Source organism: Salmo salar, chromosome ssa03 (genome assembly GCF_905237065.1).
Source record: "Salmo salar chromosome ssa03, Ssal_v3.1, whole genome shotgun sequence".
NCBI classification, from domain to species: Eukaryota; Metazoa; Chordata; class Actinopteri; order Salmoniformes; family Salmonidae; genus Salmo; species Salmo salar.
The window spans coordinates 26,089,164-26,113,371 of NC_059444.1; the positions used below are offsets into that span (position 1 = coordinate 26,089,164).

The 24,208-nt window shown below is 41.6% G+C and overlaps 2 protein-coding genes across 2 annotated transcripts in view; both read left to right on the forward strand.

The window, feature by feature from the left end:
- Positions 1–16,352, forward strand: part of LOC106599345 (cadherin-12) — a 31,672-nt gene extending 15,320 nt beyond the window's left edge. The window contains exons 3-12 of the mRNA XM_014190540.2: positions 661–955; positions 2,380–2,499; positions 4,243–4,410; positions 4,782–4,969; positions 7,370–7,623; positions 10,061–10,197; positions 12,495–12,616; positions 12,815–12,929; positions 14,626–14,877; positions 15,650–16,352. Of these exons, the coding sequence (XP_014046015.2) occupies positions 661–955; positions 2,380–2,499; positions 4,243–4,410; positions 4,782–4,969; positions 7,370–7,623; positions 10,061–10,197; positions 12,495–12,616; positions 12,815–12,929; positions 14,626–14,877; positions 15,650–16,170 (2,172 nt within the window). The 3' untranslated portion in view covers positions 16,171–16,352. The remainder of the gene's footprint in view (positions 1–660; positions 956–2,379; positions 2,500–4,242; positions 4,411–4,781; positions 4,970–7,369; positions 7,624–10,060; positions 10,198–12,494; positions 12,617–12,814; positions 12,930–14,625; positions 14,878–15,649) is intronic.
- A 5,804-nt stretch (positions 16,353–22,156) lies between these two features.
- Positions 22,157–24,208, forward strand: part of LOC106599343 (cadherin-18) — a 109,531-nt gene continuing 107,479 nt past the window's right edge. The window contains exon 1 of the mRNA XM_014190534.1: positions 22,157–22,487. The gene's annotated coding sequence lies outside the window, so the exon portion shown is untranslated. The remainder of the gene's footprint in view (positions 22,488–24,208) is intronic.

The window sequence follows — 24,208 nt, forward strand, 5'->3', positions numbered from 1 at the left end:
CGTTCTGTTAGCTTGTGTGGCCTACCACTTCGCGGCTGAGCCGTTGTTGCTCCCAAATGTTTCCACTTCACAATAACAGCACTTACAGTTGACCAGGGCAGCTCTAGCAGGGCAGAAATGTGACAAACTGACTTGTTGAAAAGGTGGAATCCTATGTCTGTATGTAAAACTATCCAGCCAAGTAATGAATCCCTTTATAGGATAGCCTAGCCGCAGGTCAACTAAAGGATGTATTTATTAACTCGAGGGAACTGTGCTCTGCCCCATTATGTATCTATCAATGGCACAACATGTTCTCAGCATTTTCATACGGTAAGTGACAGTTAAAAGGAAGGAGTAGGAGCAGGAAATAGACACAGCTCAGCAAGAAAACTCTGTCCCCCTATGCATCTTGTTGTCATCCATCACACAAGCACAGTAATTACTAATGGTCTAATTATATCAAGTCTAGGGGAGTAAATTACCCCGAGATTCCTCACTTACTTGAATAACATAATGTTGAATAACAGCGGTACAACACAGTTGTGACATGGCTGACATCTAGCTCATGGAGAAGGTTGGGGAAATGTGAATACAACTAAAGTCACATAAATAACTAGGCCTAGTATATATATACATACTTTGATTCATTGACAAATGCAACATGTTTTCTCTATTAAGCTTCACACAGACCTGGACAGGGATGACAGTGAGGTGAAGTACACTCTCTCAGGAGAAGGAGCAGGCACCATCTTCACCATAGACCAGACGACGGGCGACATCCATGCCTTGATGGGTTTGGACAGAGAGGAGAAGTCTTACTACACATTACGAGCTCAGGCCATGGACATGCACACAGGCAGGCCTCTGGAGCCTGAGTCTGAATTCATCATAAAAGTTCAAGACATAAATGACAATGAACCAAAGTTTTTAGAGGGTCCATATACAGCCAGTGTCCCAGAGATGTCACCAGGAGGTAAGAAAGGCACCTATACTGTATTTTTGGCTTGTACAAATCCATATGGGGGTAAAGCTACTGTGACAATGTTGGACAGTGCGCCACACTATGATATTTGATGGGTATCCTTTAGGACTACTGTACAGGCCTAGTTATACTGTCTATGATTTCATCTTCATAGAATCATATGATTGAGCCCGGCATAGGTCGGTTTAATGTCATTGCAGGCAGGTGGCCTTGATGTTTTCCGTTCTAAATGTTTTTGCAGTTGAAGGGAATAAAGTACACTATTTGCCACAAAAAAACACATTAAAAGCCAGCAACATTCATTCACAGTAAATTGCAGTGGACTCACCCAATGTTGGTCATCTTGAACAAACCGCACCGTTTTCTAAACGCGTGCATCGCATGCTGAACATAATGAAATGAGCAGTTGTTTAAAGACCTAAACTGCAACCGGAGATGAATAACAAAACATTAAGTCAACTCAACAACATTGCTAACGATGTACTACTTTTAACTAGGCCTCAAATGACTCCCCTGAATTCATATCAAATCGAAGTAAGGCCTAAGCAGGTTCTCCTACCTCGATGACTGAGCACAGGTGGGGTACCAGGCTCTGCCCATAACCAGCTAAACCCAACAAAACATTACACACAGGTATTTCACATTCGCGCCCCTCTCGCCTCAAATACTGGCACCAATACAGAGAGCACACGACCAGTCGATGGAAGTGAGGGAACACAAACAAAATAAAAACGAGATTCAATAAAGACAACATATACCTCTTAAGTGTTTACAAATGTTCATGAGGTCATGAACACTGCATACACAGGAAAATGCAACAGATGAATGACATGGAACAATGAAAGAAACACATTCTAAGGAGCGAAATGGCTAAATGTTAGTATGACACAAAACAACACTTGCATTTCGGTAATAGTAGCGAACTGAACCCATGTCATTTATCAAAACACTGTGCTGTAAAGTATTGGGTAAGGTCTTAGAAAAGTGTCAATGAATGATAAATACATTATTTAGCCTACAGAGTGAAATGAATAGACAAGGCCTACGCATTGATTTACATAAGAAGGTTAAATTAGGGATGGAGCGGCTAGGCCATTCCATCTGTCTGGTAAATACAATTACTTAAAGTTAACGATGAGGTTTTAACACCATAATCTCTTAATTCTCATAACGTTTAAACCATGTGAAAGCTTCAGATACCAGCATTCATCCAAAAAGTCCAGCTAAATTGTCTTGCTTTGAATTACATCAGAAATCCTATAGTCTATGCATGCCAGAATGTGTCAAATTATGTCATTACATTTTTCTTGATAACTCCAAAACCATACGAATATTCTTAAAACGTAATGCTTGAAGTCACAAAAAGAACAGTACTTCTAACAATTTCCTTCCCTTTGTCTCTGTCTGACACACAGGTACTTTTGTTATGCAGGTGACTGCCACAGACACTGACGACCCCACCTATGGGAATAGTGCACGGATCGTGTACAGTATCCTACATGGACAGCCTTACTTTTCAGTCGACTCCAAAACTGGTGAGATCACAACACAGTTCAAATCAAGGCACATCCACAATGTCACATGGAGAGATTTGAAAACCAAATGTGTAACTGGCTTTTACAATGGCAAAATGTAAAGCTGTACCACTGGTGTTAAATTAAAACTCCAGGTTGCACAGAAATATACAAAAATTTTCGACCAAATTGGTCACACTTTAGAGCCCTGACCACTGCAATATCTTATTTTGATGTATTTGATTTTTGTAGATACACTACATGGCCAAAAGTATGGGGCACCGGTTCATCGAACATCTCGTTCCAAAATCATGGGCATTAATATGGAGTTGGTCCCCCCTTTGCTGCTATAACAGCCTCCACTCTTCTGGGAAGGCTTTCCACTAGATGTTGGAACATTGCTGCAGGGACTTGCTTCCATTCAGCCACAAGAGCATTAGTGAGGTTGGGCACTTATGTTGGGGTGGTTAGACCTGGCTCGCAGTCGGCGTTCCAATTCAACCCAAAGGTGTTCGAAAGAGTTGAGTCAGAGCTCTGTGCAGGCCTGTCAAGTTCTTATACACTGAGTGATTCATCACTCCAGGGAACGAGTTTCCACTGCTCCAGAGTACAATGGCGACAAACTTTACACCACTCCAGCCGATGCTTGGCATTGTGCATGGTAATCTTAGGCTTGTGTGTGGCTGCTTGGCCATGGAAACCCATTTCATGAAGCTCCCAATGAACAGTGCTTGTGCTCTTCATCATTCCAGAGGCAGTTTGGAACTCAGTAGTGAGTGTTGCAAAGAGGACAGACGATTTTTACACGCAACGTGCTTCAGCACTTGGCAGTCCCATTCTGTGATCTTGTGTGGCCCGCTGAGCCGTTGTTGCTCCTAAATGTTTCCACTTCACAATAACAGCAGTCACAGTTTACCGGGGCAGCTCTAGCAGGGCAGAAATTCGACGAACTGACTTGTTGGTAAGGTGGCATCCTATGACGGTGCCACTTTGAAAGTCACTGAGCTCTTCAGTAAGCCCATTCTACAGCCAATGTTTGACTATGGAGACCGAGCAAACCGTGTGCTCGGTTTTATACACCTGTCAGCAACGGGTGTGGCTGAAATAGCCAAATCCACTAATTTGAAGGGGTGTCCACATACTTTTGTATATATAGTGTACCCTGATATAGCCTTTTGTGCAGATAAAGTTGGACTGAGAGTATAGGGAAACACCCTGCTTGACAACAGTTCAATTCCTTTACCTTTTTACTCATTGTCGGTGGCAACTTGTGACCCCGTTGTACCTGTACGATGGACTGACTACTGATCAAACGCTATTCACACATCTTCTATTCACTATTCACTCATCTTCAATTCACTATTCACACATCTTCAATTCACTATTCACACATCTTCAATTCACTATTCACACATCTTCAATTCACTATTCACACATCTTCAATTCACTATTCACACATCTTCTATTCACTATTCACACATCTTCTATTCACTATTCACACATCTTCAATTCACTATTCACACATCTTCAATTCACTATTCACACATATTCAATTCACTATTCACACATCTTCTATTCACTATTCACACAAAATCCACCTCTTCTTAATTCCCTCCAGTAACATCAAAGAGGATATGATCTCTTATAGTCACAACTCATCTCTATTTCTACCCCTGCGGTCCCTCTCTCTCTCTCTGCCTCTCTCTCTCTCTCTCCCTCACACACACTTACAACTTCCCTGTTTGTTTCTGTGACCTTGAACAGGGGTGATAAGGACTGCTTTACCCAACATGGACCGTGAAATGAAGGAGCTGTACCAAGTCCTTATTCAGGCCAAGGATATGGGCGGGCAGCTGGGGGGACTAGCCGGAACAACCACCATCAACATCACCCTCAGCGATGTCAACGACAACCCCCCCAGGTTTTCAAAAAGTGTGCCACATTGCATTTAAATGACAACCGTTTTGTTTGCTGTTAGCCAATAAATCTAGTAAGTCTAACTAGTATGAACGTTGAATGCCTGTGTAAATTGTGTGTGCTGAATGTCACCTTATATCTCTAAGCAATTTTATGTTAATCTAATGATTAATTCGTGTTAATTAGTGTAAATCAATTATAATGAGGTTATGCACTGTCTATACATAATCAATTGTTTAAAATGACCAGAGAAGTGATTACTGCACAGAGGATAATGTGAGTCTGTTGTCCTTACTTAACACTACCGCCGGGACTTGACACATACAATAATCAGCCAATGACAGATTGTATTTTAAACTTTCTTGTCCGTCTTTATTTTACGGCAGGTATTCTCCACCTCAGGGTCCCAGAATCATCGTCTGTGGGCTCAGCAGTAGGGAAGATCAGAGCTCATGACCTGGACTCTGGGAAGAATGCAGAGGTGGAATATTCTATAGTTCCTGGTGATGAAGGCAACATGTTTGACATCACCTCCAACGGGCACAGTCAGGAGGGAATCATAGTCCTTAGAAAGGTAGGAATTCACAACCCTTCACCTTGAGCAATGCTGCTCACTTAGATGATTAAAAGAATGTACTACTTGGGCCTTGGAATATTAATAGATTATTTCTGCATACCTCCTCTTATCACAGCTACAAACCACCCTCAGAATCTAACCAGGAGGAAGTATGGAGAACTTGATGATCCCTATTTTCTGGAAGTCTAAAACTGTTTTGTGATATTTTTCGCAGGAGAGTGCCCATCCACTGGGCACGGACGTCATGTTAATGTCTATTCCACATTGGTTCAACATCATTTCATTGAAATTGCATGGAAACAATGTTGATTCAACAAGTGTGTGCCCAGTGGGCAATGTTTTTGGATTTAGCTGACATGAATAAATAAATGCCTCCAAGGCTAGGATCAGAAAACACACCTCCTGATGGGATGTGACAAGCAGGAATCCCTTCAGACATCCTCTTTACAGCACCTCTTCTCTCTGTGACCCACAGACTTCCAAACTCTTATCTTCACATAAATGGATAGTTGCACCAAAAGCTTTTGTACTGGGTTTGAGTGCACCTCTCGTTTGGTCTGGGATGATATTATTACTTGTTCACAGATGGGGTCTGTATCTTGCAGCTATGTGAGTTACCTCGCAAATACTGTGTTTTCTGTATCTGGAGGACGTCCTTGGTTAGATAGAAGTTTCCCGAAGTGCCACTTGCATTTGTGTGACAATGAAACTTCAAAGCATTCGGCACTTTCTTGCAAATACATAGTGGGAATTATATATAAATGCACCTTTGCCTTCTGAAATTGAAATTATTATAGGGCCATCATTTTGTAGCTCTTTGTATCACAGCCATCCGTCTTATTGCTCTGTCTATTGCTCCCGCTCTCTAACTGTAAGACATCTACAAGGTCCTGACAAGTAGGCCAAAATGACAAACCATATACCTGATGTGTGTACATTTGCTAAAACAGCACCTGACCACCCACTGTGAAAGCCCAGGTGTTGGAGGAAAGTATAGAAAATTGCTGAGACAGGTTATTTTACTCCCGTCTCTGACTTAGGGAGGGCTCAGCCAAGGTTTGCCACAGTGTGATAAGAGGATTTGGAATAATGGGTTCAAGGGATAATCGGCTCCGTCAAAATAAAAGATTATAGTGAAATGGTAGGTAAACCGTCTGTGGGATTTGAATGCCCTCTACATGTATTTATGTGTCAAGATATCAGGGTCTTTCTACATTGGACAGTTTGCTGGATTTAGTTTCGGTCTGAAAGCACAACATAATCTAAGATATGCTTCAAGACTCCACTAGTTATTATCTGTAAGGTTCCAACCTTTATACGTTAGACTATCAACCTCTTTTGATTGATTTGCGATAATATGATCTCTTTCCAAGCTGAGCTCTGGTATATTACAAAAGTAGTTACTACCATGTGGATTATCAGTGAATTTAAAAAGTCTCCCCTCTCATTTTAAGTAGTAGGTCGAGGCGCTTTGCTATCCCATTGATCTCCTAGATGATGAGACAAGGGAGGTGAGTCAGGCACACAGGAGGGCAAAGTGAAAACAGCAGGAGCCTCCTGCTACAAATACTGTAATTGACACCTCTGTGCCGATGATAAGACATTTCACCAGGTTGCGGATTTGTGGTGGAAGGTAGAGTAGGAGGATAACCAAACTAACAAAGGGTGGGTTCAATTTCCAGATCATTTATATTTTCCCTGCTAATTTACATGTATGCAGTGTTGTAGGAATTATGTTGGCGCTTTTGGGATGGGATAGCACACATGCTGTGGTGTCTGTCCTCCTGCATCACCGACCCAGTCCTGTTGTCTGTCTGGTTGTTATCTAGTCAGCAGGCTGGCTGCCATTTTCACAGATGACCAGATGTTTGCATGCATGTGCCTCAGACAGGGACTGCAGTGTGTGTTGACAGTGAGAACTGTTTAGCTGCAAGCACAAACTAGGGACCCAGCTGAGATAATGTAAGACTGTAACATAGGGTTAGAAAGCTTTTTCTCAAACCAAAGCACTCACTTTTCAAGTCTCAAATTGCTTAAAGGCTGAGACACCGAAGAGCATGAATCTGTTTTGGTAAAAGCACATGGAAACCAACCCTTTTGGTTAATTTTAGATTAATCAATCTTGGTTGGTGCAGTTAATGGTGACATTTCCATATCAAAGTGCTTGACTTCCGTGTCTGTTGAGCATACTAAACTGAACAGAGGTGTTAACAAACTGAACCAAGACAAGTATGTCCCCCTAAGCTTTATATTTGACCATTGCACAGTATATTCAGTGTTCATGTAAAATGTTTGCTTTTTTGAAGGTGTTAATTCAACCATTCTATGTTGATTGATATTTCTGAATAATAAATGCATTTCACTTTGCTGATTACTCCTTCACTCATTATGTTTCAGCATCTCGACTACGAAAACAAAAAGTCGTATACCTTTAAAGTGGAGGCCTCCAACGCTCACCTGGACCCCCGGTTCCTCCACCTGGGCCCTTTCAAAGACACTGCCACAGTCAAGGTCAATGTGCTGGATGTGGACGAACCCCCTGTGTTCACTAAGACCTCTTACACCATAGATGTGTATGAGGATACTCCTGTGGGCACAATTATTGGATCAGTTACTGCACAGGACCTAGACGCAAGCAGCAGTGCAGTTAGGTTTGTCATCATGCATACATTTATACATTATATATACAGTACCAGTCAAAAGTTTGGACACACCTACTCTTCAAGGATTTTTCTTTATTTTTACTATTTTCTATATTGTAGAATAGCAGTGAAGACATCAAAACTATGAAATAACTCATATGGAATCATGTAGTAACCAAAAAAGTGTTAAACAATTCAAAATATATTTTAGATTTGAGATTCTTCAAAGTAGCCACCCTTTGCCTTGATGAAAACTTTACACACTGTTGGCATTCTCTAAACCAGCTTCACCTGTAATGCTTTCCCAACAGTCTTGAAGGAGTTCCCACATATGGTGAGCACTTGTTGGCTGCTTTTCCTTCACTCTGCGGTCCAACTCATCCCAAACCATCTCAATTTGGTTGAGGTCAGGTGATTGTGGAGGCCGGGTCATCTGATGCAGCACTCCATCACTCTCCTTCTTGCTCAAATAGCCCTTACACAGCCTGGAGGTGTGTTGGGTCATTGTCCTGCTAAAAAACAAATGATAGTGCCACTAAGCGCAAACCAGATGGGATGGCGTATTTCTGCAGAATGCTGTGGTAGCCATGCTGGTTAAGTGTGCCTTGAATTCTAAATAAATCACAGACAGTGTAACCAGTAAAGCACCCCCACACCATCACACCTCGTCCTCCATCCTTCACGGTGGGAACCACACATTCGGAGCATCCGTTCACCTACTCTGTGTCTCAGAAAGACACAGCAGTTGGAACCAATAATCTCACATTTTGACTCAGCAGACCAAAGGACAGATTACCACCGGTCTAATGTCCATTGTGTTTCTTGCCCCAAGCAAGTCTCTTCTTCTTATTGGTGTCCTTTAATAGTGGTTTCTTTGCAGCAATTCGACCATGAAGGCCTGATTCACGTGGTCTCCTCTGAACAGTTGATGTTGAGATGTGTCTGTTAACTCTAATGAACTTATCCTCTGCAGCAGAGGTACGTACCTCTAGGTCTTCCTTTCCTGTGGCGGTCCTCATGAGAGCCAGTTTCATCATAGCACTTGATGGTGTTTGCGACTGCACTTGAAGAAACTTTCAAAGTTCTTCAAATTTCCCGGATTGACTGACCTTCATGTCTTAAAGTAATGATGGACTGTCATTTCTCTTTGCTTATTTGAGCTGTTCTTGCCATAATATGGACTTATATAGGGCTATCTTCTGTATACCACCCCTACCTTGTCACAACACAACTGATTGGCTCAAACGCATTAAGAAGAAAATAAATTCCACAAATTAACTTTTCACAAGGCACACCTTTTAATTGTAATGCATTCCAGGTGACTACCTCATGAAGCTGGTTGAGAGAATGCCAAGAGTGTGCGAAGCTGTCATCCAGGCAAAGGGTGGCTACTTTGAAGTATCTCAAATATAAAATATATTTTGATTTGTTTAACAATTCTTTGGTTACTACATGATTCCATATGTGTTATTTCATAGTTTTGATGTCTTCACTATTATTCTACAATGTAGAAAATAGTCAAAATAAAGAAAACCCTTGAATGAGTAGGTGTGTCCAAACTTTTGACTGGTACTGTATATAATACGTTTTATTTGCCTACTGAATGTTTACTTAAAGGTGAGATCCATCAAGGCTGGGGTTGAGAAACGGGTCCATCATGGGCTGAGTTACTTTACATTTGGGCACCTATCTCTGACATCTTAAACGGCAACAAAACCCACCTGTCGCTCTGCTCTTCAGAGGTATAAATGAACACTGACATCTACTATCACATTTGGCCTGTTGTTTGTCTTCATCTTTCAAATGTTTTTCAAGTACAGTTGACTTCCACTCTGTTAGTGTTGAGAGCGGGAATGTGCGACGCAGGACATGTCTTGCACAAGACCATCAAAATACTTTGTAGCCCAGCTGTGTGTTTTTTGTTGTCTATGAATATTTCATGGCTTACTACAAATGGAAGAGGCAGTAATTCACCTTGCTTGAAAGGCAGTCTTCATGATGGCTACTTTATATTTTAGAGCATTACATTTGTCATCGTTCTTTTGGGATATAGAACACTTAAACGTACTAAAACGCTGATCAGAACACAACCAGGCGGCATCCCAAATGGCTTCCTATTCCCTATGTAGTGCACTTCTTTTGACCAGGCCCTGGTCAAAAGAAGTGCATAGGATGACATTTGGGACAAATCCTTTTTCTCTACATGAAAAGAAAATGGTTATTCTTCTGTGTAATGTTTTCTGTCATAGCCTTAGTCTTTATTTGATTGATCGTTCTGACATTTCTCCTTGGGGACCAATAAAATATGTATCTATAGCTATAGATCTATTACGTAGAGAAGGTATGGCAAGAATAGTTCAGCTGTAAGTCTTGATTGAGAGATGCCATGTGAGGTTGAAGGAATCATATGTATATGTTTATTATATGTTTTCTGCATGTTTTGTAGGTACTCTATTGAGTGGAAGAGGCCTGTGGACAGCTGCTTTGACATTGATACTGTGGAAGGGACCATCTCCACCAACGAGATGTTGGACAGAGAGAGTAATAGGCAGCACAATATCTCTGTAGTGGCCACTAAAGTTAGTAAGTATTGAGACAAAGAGTTAATATGTATATATAATATATTACTATTAGAGGAGGCTGATGGGAGGAGCTATAGGAGGACAGGCTCACTGTAATGGCTGGACTGGAATTAATGGAATGGAGTCAAACATGTTGTTTCCATGTGCTTGATGTGTTTGGTAACATTAATTTATTCCATTCCAGCCATTACAATGAGCCAGTCCTCCTATAACTCCTTCCACCAGCCTCCTCTGGTTAATATACAATGCATTTGGAAAGTAATTAGACCCCTTGACTTTTCCACATTTCGTTACGTTACATCCTTATTCTAAAATGGATTAAATATTCATTATTTCTTGTCAGTCTACACACCCTTTGCTATAAAACACGAAATTGTGCTCAGATGCATCCTGTTTCCATTGATCATCCTTGAGATGCTTCTACACCTTGATTGGAGTCCACCTGTGGTAAATTCAATTGATTGGACATCATTTGGAAAGACACACACCTGTCTATATAAGGTCCCACAGTTGACAGTGCTTGTCAGAGCAAAAACCAAGCCATGAGGTTGAAGGAATTGTCCATAGAGCTCAGAGACAGGATTGTGTCGAGGCACAGATCTGGGGAAGGGTACCAAAAGATTTCTGAAGCATTGAAGGTTGCAAGAACACAGTGGCCTCCATCATTCTTAAATGGAAGAAGTTGGGAACCACCAAGACTCTTCCAAGAGCTGGCCGCCTGGCCAACCTGAGCAATCGGGGGAGAAGGACCTTGATAAGGGAGGTGACCAAGAACCCAATGGTCACTCTGACAGAGCTCCAGAGTTCCTCTGTGGAGATGGGAGAACCTTCTAGAAGGACAACCATCTCTGCAGCACTCCACCAATCAGACCTTTATGGTAGAGTGGCCAGACGGAAGCCAGTCCTCAGTAAAAGGCACGAAATTGAGCTAAGATGAAACAAGATTCTCTGGTCTGATGAAACCAAGATAGAACTCTTTGGCCTGAATGCCAAGCGTCACATCTGGAGGAAACCTGGCATCATCCTTAAGCCTGGTGGTGGCACCATCATGCTGGGGGATGTTTTTCAGCGGCAGGGACTGGGAGACTAGTCAGGATTGAGAGAAAGATGAACGGAGCAAAGTACAGAGCGATCCTTGATGAAAACCTGCTCCAGAGCGCTCAGGATCTCAGACTGGGGTGAAGGTTCACCTTCTAACAGGACAACTACCCTAAACACACAGCCAAGACAACGCAGGAGTGGCTTTGGGACAAGTCTCTGAATAGCCCAGCCAGAACCTAGTCTTGAACCCGACCAAACATCTCTGGAGAGACCTGAAAATAGCTGTGCAGCAACGCTCCCCATCCAACCTGACAGAGCTTGAGGGGATCTGCAGAGAAGAATGGGAGAAACTCCCTTGCCAAACACAGGTGTGCAAAATTTGTAGCATCATACCAAAGAAGACTTTAGGCTGTAATCGCTATCAAAGGTGCTTCAACAAAGTACTGAGTAAAATGTCTAAATACTTATGTTAATGTAATATCCGTTTTTTTATTTTAATACATTTGCAAACATTTCTAAAAACTGTTTTTATCAGCCTGCGGCCGTATTCACAAAACCTCTCAGAGTAGAAGTGTTGATATAAAATCCTTTTTTTTCCTTTTAAATCATCATGAACAAGAGGGGGGCCCTGATCCTAGATCAGTACTTCTCTAAGACGCGTTGTTAATACTCGTCCTGGAGCAAATAACTTGGACGGAGTTTGCAGTTTGAAGTTCACCTACACACACAATGTTCCATTCTTTTGGCACCATCTAGTGGAATTGACTTCTACTCATTGTAATCCAGACTGACAGATTATATGAACTAATGCTATTTCTCCACTGAAAGGGCGTCTTTTTATATGGGAAGCTTTTCAATTGGAAAAAAATAATTAGCATGATAAGCAAATCACCCAATACAATCAACACATATTATTAATATCTTATAATTTGTCTGTGCTGCCATTTGTTTTTCTATAATTCTTTTCTATTTTTCAATGACTTTTAAGTGTTGTTATTTCATTGTCAATTTCATATTGACTGAATGAGGCATGCAATTCCAAATGCAAACAGATAGTGTCACTGTTGCATATTTTATCAAGCTAGAATTAACATGTGCCCAATAAACCACAATTGTGTTTGTTTGAAAAAGCAGTTCAGACATGATAAGAGAAAGGGCTTTTGCAATGCTCACTCATTTGTGATGCTCACTGAGGTCACTATGTGCATGGTGTATTTATTATGTGTTGTATGATTACTCTTTTCTTCAATTCTGCAGACAACCCTCTCCTATCCAACAAGGTCACAGTCACAGTCAATGTGCTGGATGTCAACGAGTTCCCTCCGGAGCTTGCCGTTCCCTTTGACACTTTTGTCTGTGAAAATGCAGAAGTAGGCCAGGCAAGTACAGTTCCACTGTGAGAAAGGCTGTGTGCGTGCATGCGTGCGTGCGTGGAGTGCGTGTGTGTGTGTGCGCGTACGTGGAGTGCGTGTGTGTGCACGTGCGTGTGTGAGAGAGAATGAAAGAGAATAATTCTGATGAATAGTTTCTCCACTTGGCTCTACACCTAAAGTTGAAAGGTCTTTGTGCTTTGCCAGGTAATTCAGACCATCAGTGCTGCGGACAAGGATCTTCCCGCTGGTGGACAGAGGTTCTTCTTCAAGTCCCCTAGGGAAATCAGAAACAGGAATTTCACCGTGCGAGACTTTGGAAGTAAGCCATGTTTTTTCCCTCCAGAAAAGAGATCAAGAGAGATGGAGAGAGAGTAAAGGGGAGAGAGTGAAATTTAGAGAGAGAGAGAGCGAGAGAGAGAGATGGAGAGAGAGTAAAGGGGAGAGAGTGAAATTTAGAGAGAGAGAGAGCGAGAGAGAGAAATGGAGAGAGAGGGGGAATATAATAGTTGTGGCACGTTCAATAAGGATATTTTGGTGGAAAGGGTCTTTATACAATAATATTATACAGAGACTATCTATTATGATGCAGTGCCAGTGACTCACTGCAAATCTGTTTTCTTGATACTAGCTCCCTACAATATCCACAAACAATTGGTATTGTTTGGAGTTTTTGTCACGACCCAGGGGATGTCAGGCACTGCAGCCCCCACAAGCCCCCCACCCCCCTAGGAAATGATCTCTAAAACAACAACATTTTCTCTCAGCCTCATGGCAAAATGTGTAAAATAGCTTGACATTTTCTTTTTTCGAAACTGCACAACGCCACTGATGCCAGGGTGCAAACATCCGGCCCATGAGGATTCCAATCAGGCCCGCGTGTGGTTTGAGTAAAAAATAAAATGAACTCAGTGTGCTTTAAAATGACTCAAATCAAATTGAAACTTTTGTAGATTGTACCCAGCTTGCTAATAATCACCAGAATGAAAGCTAGACATAGAAAATTCCCAGAAGGATGGATAGAGAACAATTCTTTTCCAATTTTGATGTAGAGGAAATACAACAAATTTTCAATGCGGCCCTCCGGACCTCACTGAAGACCGAATGCGGCCCCCAGGGCAAGATGAGTTTGACACCCCTGCCCTAGAGCCTTACCATCTCACCAACCTCTGTTAGTATTTTTCTAACACAATAATGCATAAATATCAGGCTTGATTCAGAGGGACAGCAGCGCTCATGGCAATCGCAGAAAACAGGCACAAGGTGTGCTTTAATGGCTCCTACTTGTCAAGTGAGATCTTTGTCCAGCCAGGCAGAGGGAAGGCTGTACAGAGTCAGTTCACAACCACTATCCTGGTGCTGGAGATGAGAGGAGAGGAGGCAGGGCACATCTCGACACTTCATCTCTGTATAGCCGTAAAAACGGCAGGCCTGTGTTTGTTTCTCAGAGCCGTGCATTGTGCTGCTGGCCCTATTTGTTTTCTGTTGTACATTCTAAGTACACACCTTCACCTTATTTCAAATAAGCCGAAAAGCAAAAGCAGTAAAAGTGACATTTCAGATACAATTCAAGATCTCCCCTGAAGAAAAATTGGGCTTGATAAAGGTCGGGCTTAGACATCAGCAAATGCATGTAGCCCAAGACCGGCAGCGATGTAGATCTTTAGTACAGGTCCCTATATTCCTCCTGGAATGAAGAGGATTAAATAAGAACTAAGGAAGTACTGCATGTATATACTCTTAGTTGCATTACAAGTGAACACTCTCTGATGGTCTCTCATTTGGTTTTCAGACAACACTGCGGGGATCGTGACCAGACAGACGTATAGGATTTCAGTCAGATATTTAGAGTTAATCGTTAATGGACGTGTGGGGTTTCAGCCAGGTTGGGTTAATGGTTGTCATTTGGTTTCCAGACAACACTGCGGGAATAGTGACCAGATGTCTAGGGTTCCAGGATGGACTTATTGATTGATTTGAGACATGTCGGGTTAATGATTGTGTCATTTGGTTTCCAGACAACACGGCGGGGATAGTGACCAAGCGTGTAGGGTTACAGAGGCGGGTCCAGGAGTACTACGTGATACCTGTGGTGGTGGAGGACAATGGGTATCCAGCCCAGAGCAGCACCGGCACCCTCACTGTCCGAGTGTGTGCCTGTGTGACTGACGGGTCACTCCTGTCCTGCACGGCAGAGGCAGTCTTCCTACCAATGGGCCTCAGCACCTGGGCAGTGATGGCCATTTTACTGTGCATGGTCATACTCCTGGGTAAGTCTTGTCTATCATTCAGACTGCAATCCTGGTGCACAAGCAGAGTATTTCTGAACTTTTCATCTGACACCTTGAGAATGAGAGTAATAATGATTACCCCAAGTATTAATTTCCAACTACAGTATAGACTCTGTAAATGCAAATAATCAGAATGTTAAAGTGTATCATTTTACACATGGGGGAGCTGAAGTCCTAACTTACAGTAACTTCATTAAATTGACGTCACAATTTGAAAAACGGCCCTTGAAACAGTCCCATAATCATAATCATACTTATAGGTCGATTTAGCTCACTTCTCTTGGTCTGGCCATTCCCCCCTACTTTTTCTTACTAAAGTATAATCTCTTGCTGTTGCATAACACAGTGAGCACTTCAGTAGTATGGAGTAGGCTGCTGTGCTGTAGTCTCTACTGTCTGCCATTGGGAAAGAGGAAAAGGGGAGGGAGGGGGAGATGAAAGCCAGGTGAAACAGCCTTTCATCCTGTCTCAGTACTACAATAGTGACAGATAGCATGTCAGAAATGGATCACGGCTGGCCTCAGGCTGTGATTATTTGAAGTTCTCCTGCTGAAAAAAAGAATGTCCGGAGAAATAAGGAAATTAGCTAATGGCTCCTAACACATGACATCCCACTGTCTCTCTTCCCATACCCTCCTACAGTACCTTGAAAGGCTCTTGAAATGCACAGCAATATATATTTTCACTGCAGTACATCTATGTATGTAAAAGATAACACACACTGTGTGTGCTTGGTTCTTTTATGTTGTAGCGATCTTTGCACTCTATGTCGGCCTGAGACGGCAGAAGAAGAGGGAGACGTTGATGTCGTCCAAGGAGGACATCCGGGACAACGTGATCCACTACGATGACGAGGGGGGCGGCGAGGAGGACACCCACGCCTTCGACATGGGCACTCTGAGAAACACCAAAGCCATCAAGGAAAAAATGCTCCGCTGGGGCACTGGGTCAGAGGTCACCGCCCAAACTGAGATCAATGAGTCGACCCCCACCACAGAGGGCAGCGCGGACATCATCAGGGACTACATCCACCAGCGTCTCCAGGAGAACCACCTGGGTTTCTCTGCTCCGCCGTATGACTCACTGGTCACGTATGCCTACGAGGGGGATGGGTCGGTGGGCGAGTCGCTAAGCTCCATCGAGTCGTGGATGGCAGATGGTGGAGAAGACTTCAAATACCTCAGCGAGTGGGGGCCGCCCTTTAAAACTGTAGCGGGGATATTAGACAAAGCAGATCCTCCCGTGGCGGCAGTGGAGGGGAGCCGAGAGTGAGGACAAGAAAAGCAGAAAAGACTAATGTGTTACTTTTATGGTAGATTTGTTTTTAAAGACAATGGGAATAAAATCAAGCCTTTCAGTTCAGTTTTAATCATATTTTGTGGTGGTTGTTATTGTTGTTTATTTAGAAGGCAGAACATTTGAAATGTTTTATTAAAATAAACTTGATAAACCTCTCAGTGCCTCAGGAACTGCTCTGTTTGTATGTAACTAAACATTTTTGTCCGAATAACCAGAATCTACAAAATGTCTTTAAAAAAAAGTATATTTAAAAGATCCCCTCTCAACCATCCTCACATAGGCCAGCTGCACTCACACAATTGTGCTAAACTTGGACTTTAGACAATAAACCTTCAAAAGCATGCAATTGTGAAAAACTCTTATCCTTGGATTCTGATGACCAAGCTCGAATTGACGGTATTGCTAATCACAATAGGCAAATAGTTTCTATCGAAAACAAGACCCAACCAATGTGACTTGTTTGTCTTGTGCGTCAGTGAGGAGCTACACGTTTTCATCCCCTTCTATTCTTGTCAAATGAAATGTCAAGTGATTTTTAAATGTCAACTGCAGTGGCATCTTTTATTGTAATGCAATTCTTGCATTAATTATGTTAAAGACCATGAGGATAAGACTATCTGGAGAAATAAAAACCTTTCGACTTAACCACACACAAACTGCATTAAGCAGTCAGATGTTTACATCTCATACGTTTACTTTACAGCAAGTCAGCAGAGTAAGCTCAGACAGTTTCAGTGCATTATTTGATTTGTTCATCTACAATATGTTTAACATTTTCAATGTAGGCCTATGTTGATCTACCTAAATGCATACATTAACAAAGAACATCATGTTTCCTTTTGAGTTTTGATTCATATCTCCTATGTTATAATACTAAACACACACTCCTTGAGTAGGCAAGTGATAAACAGTTAATTGTTTTAGCGTGTGTTTTATTTGTTGAAGTAAGCAAATAGATTGTGAACCTACACTGAGTGTACAACACATTAGGAACACCTTCCTAATATTAAGTTGCACCCTCTTAAGCCCTCAGAACAGCCTCAATTTGTCTGTGCATGGACAAGCTGTCGAAAGCGTTCCACAGGAGTGCTGACCCATGTTGACTCCAATGCTTCCCACAGTTGTGTCAAGTTGGCTGGATGTCCTTTGGGCGGTGGACCATTCTTGATACACAAAGGAAACTATTGAGTGTGAAAAACCCAGCAGTGTTGCAGTTCTTGACACACTCAAACCGGTGCGCCTTTACCCCGTTCAAAGGAACTTAAATCTTTTGTCTTGCCTATTCACCCTCTGAATGACACACATACACAATCCATGTCTCAATTGTCTCAAGGCTTAAAAATCCTTCTTTAACCTGTCTCCTCCCCTTCATCTACACTGATTCGTGGATTTAACAAGTGACATCAATAAGGGATCATAGCTTTCACTTGGATTCACCTGGTCAGTCTATGTCATGGAAAGAGCAGGTGTTCCTAATGTTTTGTACACTCAGTTTATTGTCGCACCTTGAAGGTGACATAAAAAGATTTACGGTAATACCTTTTTTATTGTACTGGTAAAGCAATATGGATGATTTGTAAGTGTGTGGCTCAACAAAAATCCAATATCCACACACGGCGTATTTATTCTACTCCCAGAGAGCAACATGACATACATGTTGACCCTAATCAACATGCCATCATCCTAAATCATTGCTATGTTATTCACACATACAGCAGTAACCCACAGCCCCCAGGCCAGAGGCACCCACACCTCTGGAAGTGAGAACATGGATGAAGACATCATCATCAGGCTGCTAAACTACCGATACCCCCCACTGCACAATATTATGTTCCTTGCTCACATGCTGGAGCCTAACTTGGCCATTCTAATTCCGTGCAGACATTGATTGTGGCTATTTAAGAAAATCTCTTTTTACCCAACACTATAACCACCAGCAGCGGTCTAGAATTACTTTGTTTTATTCAGGCAGTTGAAATTGCATTTTCTGAGGAATCCCCTTCTCTATGTTGAAATAGATAGATCATAAAAAGTTCCTCTTTGATGCATCCTCCAAGATGCTAATTACGTGTGTGCTTTCGTTCTCTTTCTCCACAAAACCACTTATTTTGTCCACTTGTTGGCAAACTGTCATTTCCAATGCATAACGAGCACAACATCAGAATTCGTCTTTTAACTACGCAGCTCAATAAGGATAATTATGGAAAGCAGGGGCTGAATCTTGACATCTTAATGTCTCAGTTATCTTGTGAAGATGATTGTTGCATGTTGACTCAGTTTATAGCTTTGAGATATAAGGTTCATTGGGGGGAAAAGCTGTGTATCTCTTGGGGTTCCTACTTTTTAATACTTCATTTCCACATGGATAATTCACTATCTGATAAAATATCTGGAAATACTGTAGCCTTAAATATATGAACAGTTGCATAATGTCTTAGTGCTGTAAGTATTTTTTATTGTTAATGCTATTATAAACTGAAGAACCCTTTAATACTCCTTCAAGGTTATTTTCAGAGATTTCATGTAATAATGATTCAGGTCAAATCCTGTTACTCTACTGTATTAGATTTTTGAACAAAAATAATGACCCAGACAAGACATTGATTAAGTGCTTTTAGATGAGCATATGCTACAGTACACATACACAGTAGCCTATACCCCCATTAAAGTCCTTTCCCCATTCTTCTTCCCAAGTGAAGTATATAATTTGTAGTTTTAGCTTCCAGGGGAAAGTAATGTACTTTGTCGAGACAAAAAAAGGGCAAATGATAAAGCCCCCTCAGTTTGATTCGTTATGTATTCATGGAGGTAGCAGAGAAGTCAGACCAAGCGAAAACAAACCGGAGACAGTCATAGTAATGTGTTTTACTCCTGCTGTTTTCAGACACCTTTAGCTTGTTCATGGGTAAACAATTATGAAGAACGTGAGGCGCATCAATGTTTGTATGGGCTTATTGTTATATTTGTCTAAATTTCTAAATGACCTGAAGGCACACAGTGGGGAGTTACATTCTGTTTTGTATCAAACGGTGAAGGATTTCAAGACTATTTTCCCTAAGGAGGACTACAGTATTCCCTAAGGAAGGTGCCAGTCAGTCCCCTTCACACCCTTTGCATTTTAAATAGTTTTTTCTAGAAGCTCATATGCATCAATTCGGGCGGTCTCAATGGTATACATGGCGCAGGTTTTTTGGGGGTGGAGGTGAGGGGGTGTGCCAAACGTCTCTGCCAAATTTCTAATTGGTGTAATGTAATCCAATCAGTACAGAGGCAGCAGCCTCATATTGATTTTCTTGTTAAATTGAGTCCTATTACAGTTCTTTCATTCGCTTTGGTACAATTTTCACAAGTATGTGATGAATAAAAAAAAAACTCTTAGTACAAATAGTAACGCAGCCAGTCTTACATTCACAACCTTTAATTGTGCATTCATTTTGTTTGTAGACATCTTTCACCACACAACCTTTGATCCAAAATATACGTTTGATGTGAAATATAATGAGTACATTGGTTTAATCACAAAACACAACATAATGTTATTATATCTTCTCATTTTAAAAACCATTTCATCCAATAGCAAAACATGTTCCAAAATTGCCTTTTGAATGTAGTATCCTACAGTACTATTAATTACAGTACACCACACCGTTTTCACATTAGGCACTACTCATAAAAAATGAGTGAACATCACATTTCCATCATTTCTATTCCAGGTGTGATCAAAGGTGTTATAATCTTTCACACTGTAATCAAGTGAAAGAAATGAAAGAAACAATGTTTAGCAGCCACAAGTCTGCATCAGAATTGCAGTAAATATTTTCATTGTTCATGCACCTGGGGAAAAGCCATATCTGACATACAGTACCAGTCAAAAGTTTGGACATACCTACTCATTCAAGGGTTTTTCTTTATTTGTAGTATTTTATACATTGTAGAATAATAATACAAATAAAGAAAAACCCTTGAATGAGTAGGTGTGTCCAAACTTTTGACTGGTACTGTACATTATACTTTTTATGTTTCTACTTTACAGACATACATTTTCATTAGGTACACTGAACAAAAATATAAACGCAACATGCAACAATTTCAAATATTTTACTCAGTTACAATCCATATAAGAAAATCAGTCTATTGAAATAAATTCATTAGGCCCTATCTATGGATTTAACATGATTGGTCACAGATACCTTAAAAGAAAAGGTAGGGTGAGCCTCCCGAGTGGCACAGCGGTCTAAGGCACTGCATCGCATTGCTTGAGGCGTCACTACAGACCCGGGATCGATCCCAGGCTGTCTCACAGCCGGCAATGACCGCGAGACCCATGAGGCGGCGCACAATTGGCCTAGCGTCATCCAGGTTAGGGGAGGGTTTGGCCGGGATTTCCTTGTCCCATTGTGCTCTATCAACTCCTTGTGGTGGGCCAGGAACCTGCAAGCTAACTACAGTCGCCATCTGGACAATGTTTCCTCCGACACATTGATGCGGCTGGCTTCAGGGTTAAGCGAGCAGTGTGTCAAGAAGCAGTGAGGCTTTGCAGGGTTGTGTTTTGGAGGACGCATGGCTCTTGACCGTCGCCTCTCCCGAGTCTGTAGGGGAGTTGCAGCGATGGGACAAGACTGTAACTACCAATTAGGGAGAAAAAAGGGAATTTTTAAATAAAAATAAAAGGTAGGTGCGCAGATCAGAAAACCAGTCAGTATGTGGTGTAACCACCATTTGCCTCATGCAGCGCGACACATCTCCTTTGCATAGAAGTCATCAGGCTGTTGACTTTGGTCAGTGGAATGTTGTCCCACTCCTCTTCAATGGCTGTGCGAAGAGGCGGGAACTGGAACATGCTGTCGTACACTTAGATCCAGAACATCCCAAACATGCTCAATGGGTGACTGGTGAGTATGCAGGACATGGAAGAACTGGAAAATGTTCAGCTTCCAGGAATTCTGTACAGATCCTTGTAACATGGGGCCATGCAACATGAGGTGATGGCCGGGAAATGAAAGGCACGACAATGGTCCTCAGGATCTCGTCACGGTATCTCTGTGCATTTAAATTGTCATTGATATAATGCAATTGTGTTTGTTGTCCGTAGCTTATGCCTAACCATACCATAACCCCACCACCACCATTGGGAACTCTGTTCACAACATTGACACCAGCAAACTACCCACCCACACATCGCCATGTCTGCCATCTGCCCGGTACAGTTGAAACCGTGATTTTTGCCATTGTGTTGTGTGACAAAACTGAACATTTTAGAGTGGCCTTTTATTGTTCCCAGCACAAGGTGCACCTGTGTAAGGATCATGCTGTTTAATGGATTATTTTGGCAAAGGAGAAATGCTCACTAACATGGATGTAAAATAAGCTTTTTGTGTGTATGGAAAATTGGACATATGGGACCAAAACTTTATATGTTGAGTTTATATTTTTGTTCAGTGTAGTTCTCAAAGTTTGTAGTAGACAAAGCAGTTTACATGTCAAATCTCTAGGTTTACCAAATGTTTAAGTGATCATCAATTAACAGCAGTCGGCTTAAGTAATAGTAAAATGTCTTTTAACAAAAGAGAAGAGAATCAAATCAAAAGAAATGTGTGCATTGCATTGTGAAAGACAATTACATCATACAAACATGTATGGCAATGTGAAACATGTACAGTATTTCTAGATGACTTTATGTTTTATGTGTTGTACTTAGTCAACTGCCGTTTTGATGATCTGTTTTCAGTTTTGTACTGAGTTGTGAAAATGTACCACATACTTGTGAAAATTGCACCAAAGCGATTAAAAAAACAGTATTTTCCACCAGACCCAATTGATTACACAACAGTAGTGGGAGTGCAAGAGCACAGCAGAGTCTGAGTGTGTGTGTGTGTGTGTGTGTGTGAGAGAGAGGGGGGGGGTTAGAGAGAGGGACAGAGAGAGAGAAAAATAGAGCAATAGAGAGGAGAGAGGGGGACGGAGAAAGAAAGAGAGTGAGAAAGAGGAGAACCAAGAGCAAGAGGGGGAGAGAGCAGACTGCCAGAGTCATGTACTGTCATACTCTTCTTTTCCCCTGTATATTTAAACATTTTCTTATAATGGAAATTTTTTCCTGTTTGTGGCGGTGCTCAAATGAAGACAATGCACATCCCTAGGTCTCGTGGGTGACTGGAGCTCTGGATTTGTTCATTCTTTATAGCATCCGGAATGCAGTGTGTGCATTGCGTTCCTCTCTCTGCATGTGGTTTCTGTACCTGAGTCACGCGCCTTTGAGATGGAGCCATGAGATTTCAATGAAAGTGAAACAGGTAGGGCGGAACACTCCTGAGATGTTCTAGTTGATAGAAAATGTTGTTTTCAGTTACTTTTAAAGAATGCTTTGTGTGTGACTGTCAAGAGAGCTATTTCCGGCTGAGGGAATTTTCACTCATAAGGGATGGCTTTTGTTGTGTTGTCTTATAAGAGACATTGAGAGGGGGAAAAATATGTTTTATTGTCACATACACCGGATAGGCATGGAATGTACAGAGGATGCAGTGGAAAAGACCGACAATAACATGTAAGAGAGAAATTCAGAAGAGGCAGTAAAAAGTATTTAGAAATGCTGTGTACAATCTGTGCACAATGAGGGTCTTTAGTGATGAAGCAATTGCAGTGAAAACAGCAATTACATGAACTGACAGACTAGTGAGGAGCACATCAAAAAGAAACATCAGAGGGTAAGGGCGGATAGCTCACATAATTCAGTTTCAGTTTGCATGGCTGGATAACTTCAAGGTTCTGAGGCTGTCGATAGGTGTGTATGTGTGCGTGTATGTGCACATGCGTGCGACCAGGCATGTGTGTGTATTGGCAGGGTGGTGTACTACACACTTATGTATTTCATTATAATGTATGCAAGTGTGGACCTTCATTCACAGTGTGAAAACCAAAAATAATTGGTGAATATATATAGGCAACATTTAATTATGCTTACTTAGTTTCTCAGCAATATCCTGGAAATACTATACCTCAGAATAAAGTGTATCTTAAGTGTTAACGGTACAGCCAGGAATGACTCATTGGGGCATCAATAACCTCTATTCCAAACAGGTATGGAGTGATCCTCTGTCTGTTGAGGATCTTAGAGTGGATGCACTAGCACTGACAGCTGCAGCTGGCTTGTGAATCGCTTTTCACACAGCATAAGGCAGTATACCCAGAGAGGAAGAGGCGAAGCGGGAGGGTTTTTACTCTATCCACGTTAAGCAGATCATTCATTGTTAAGTGAATGAGGATTTTTTTTATATGGGGGGCAATAAGAGAGTGTTGAATTTAGTCATGATTAAAAAAAGCATTTCTATTTTGATATGTGAGGCTTATTTGATCTAATGGAAGTTTCATAATGATTAGGTTGTTACTAGTGTACTGATATAAGTAGAACATGTGACATCCCAGAAACCTTTAAGAAAAAACACTTTATATCGGAGTTGTCCCTGTTGAAGTTCGAGACGTCTATGCATATTCATGTGGCTAGCATCTCACTCTGCATTGAACACAGGCGGTTGATGTCAACACCCCTCATTGAATATTCAAAAAAGTATTCAAATAGCAAGATGTATCCACCAGTTTGACAGCCCGCTGTTCCGCTCTGTGGACAATGAATCTCATTGTTATGGTGGAGACACAAGCATCTCTTCATTGTATCCAGTATCTTTGGTATACCTCAGACAGACAACAGGATCTCAAATCATATGTGGAGAATGTACTGTACAATAATGCAGGGATATTACACCATCTGTAATGTGGCCAAAAGTACTGCACTTTATAAGGAATAGGGTGCCATTTTGGATACAGGCATCATATAACAGTCCAACACCTACTCAAACCAGCCTCGAGTGATGATTCTCTGACCTGACCTAACTGACTGTTAATGCAGTTGTCCACCATTAAAAGTGCTGTGGGTTTGATCTCATGTGGTTTTCATTTGACTTCAGTTGCAGCTTCTCAGCATGACAGCTTAGAGTGTAAATCTCCCTCTGACATCTGA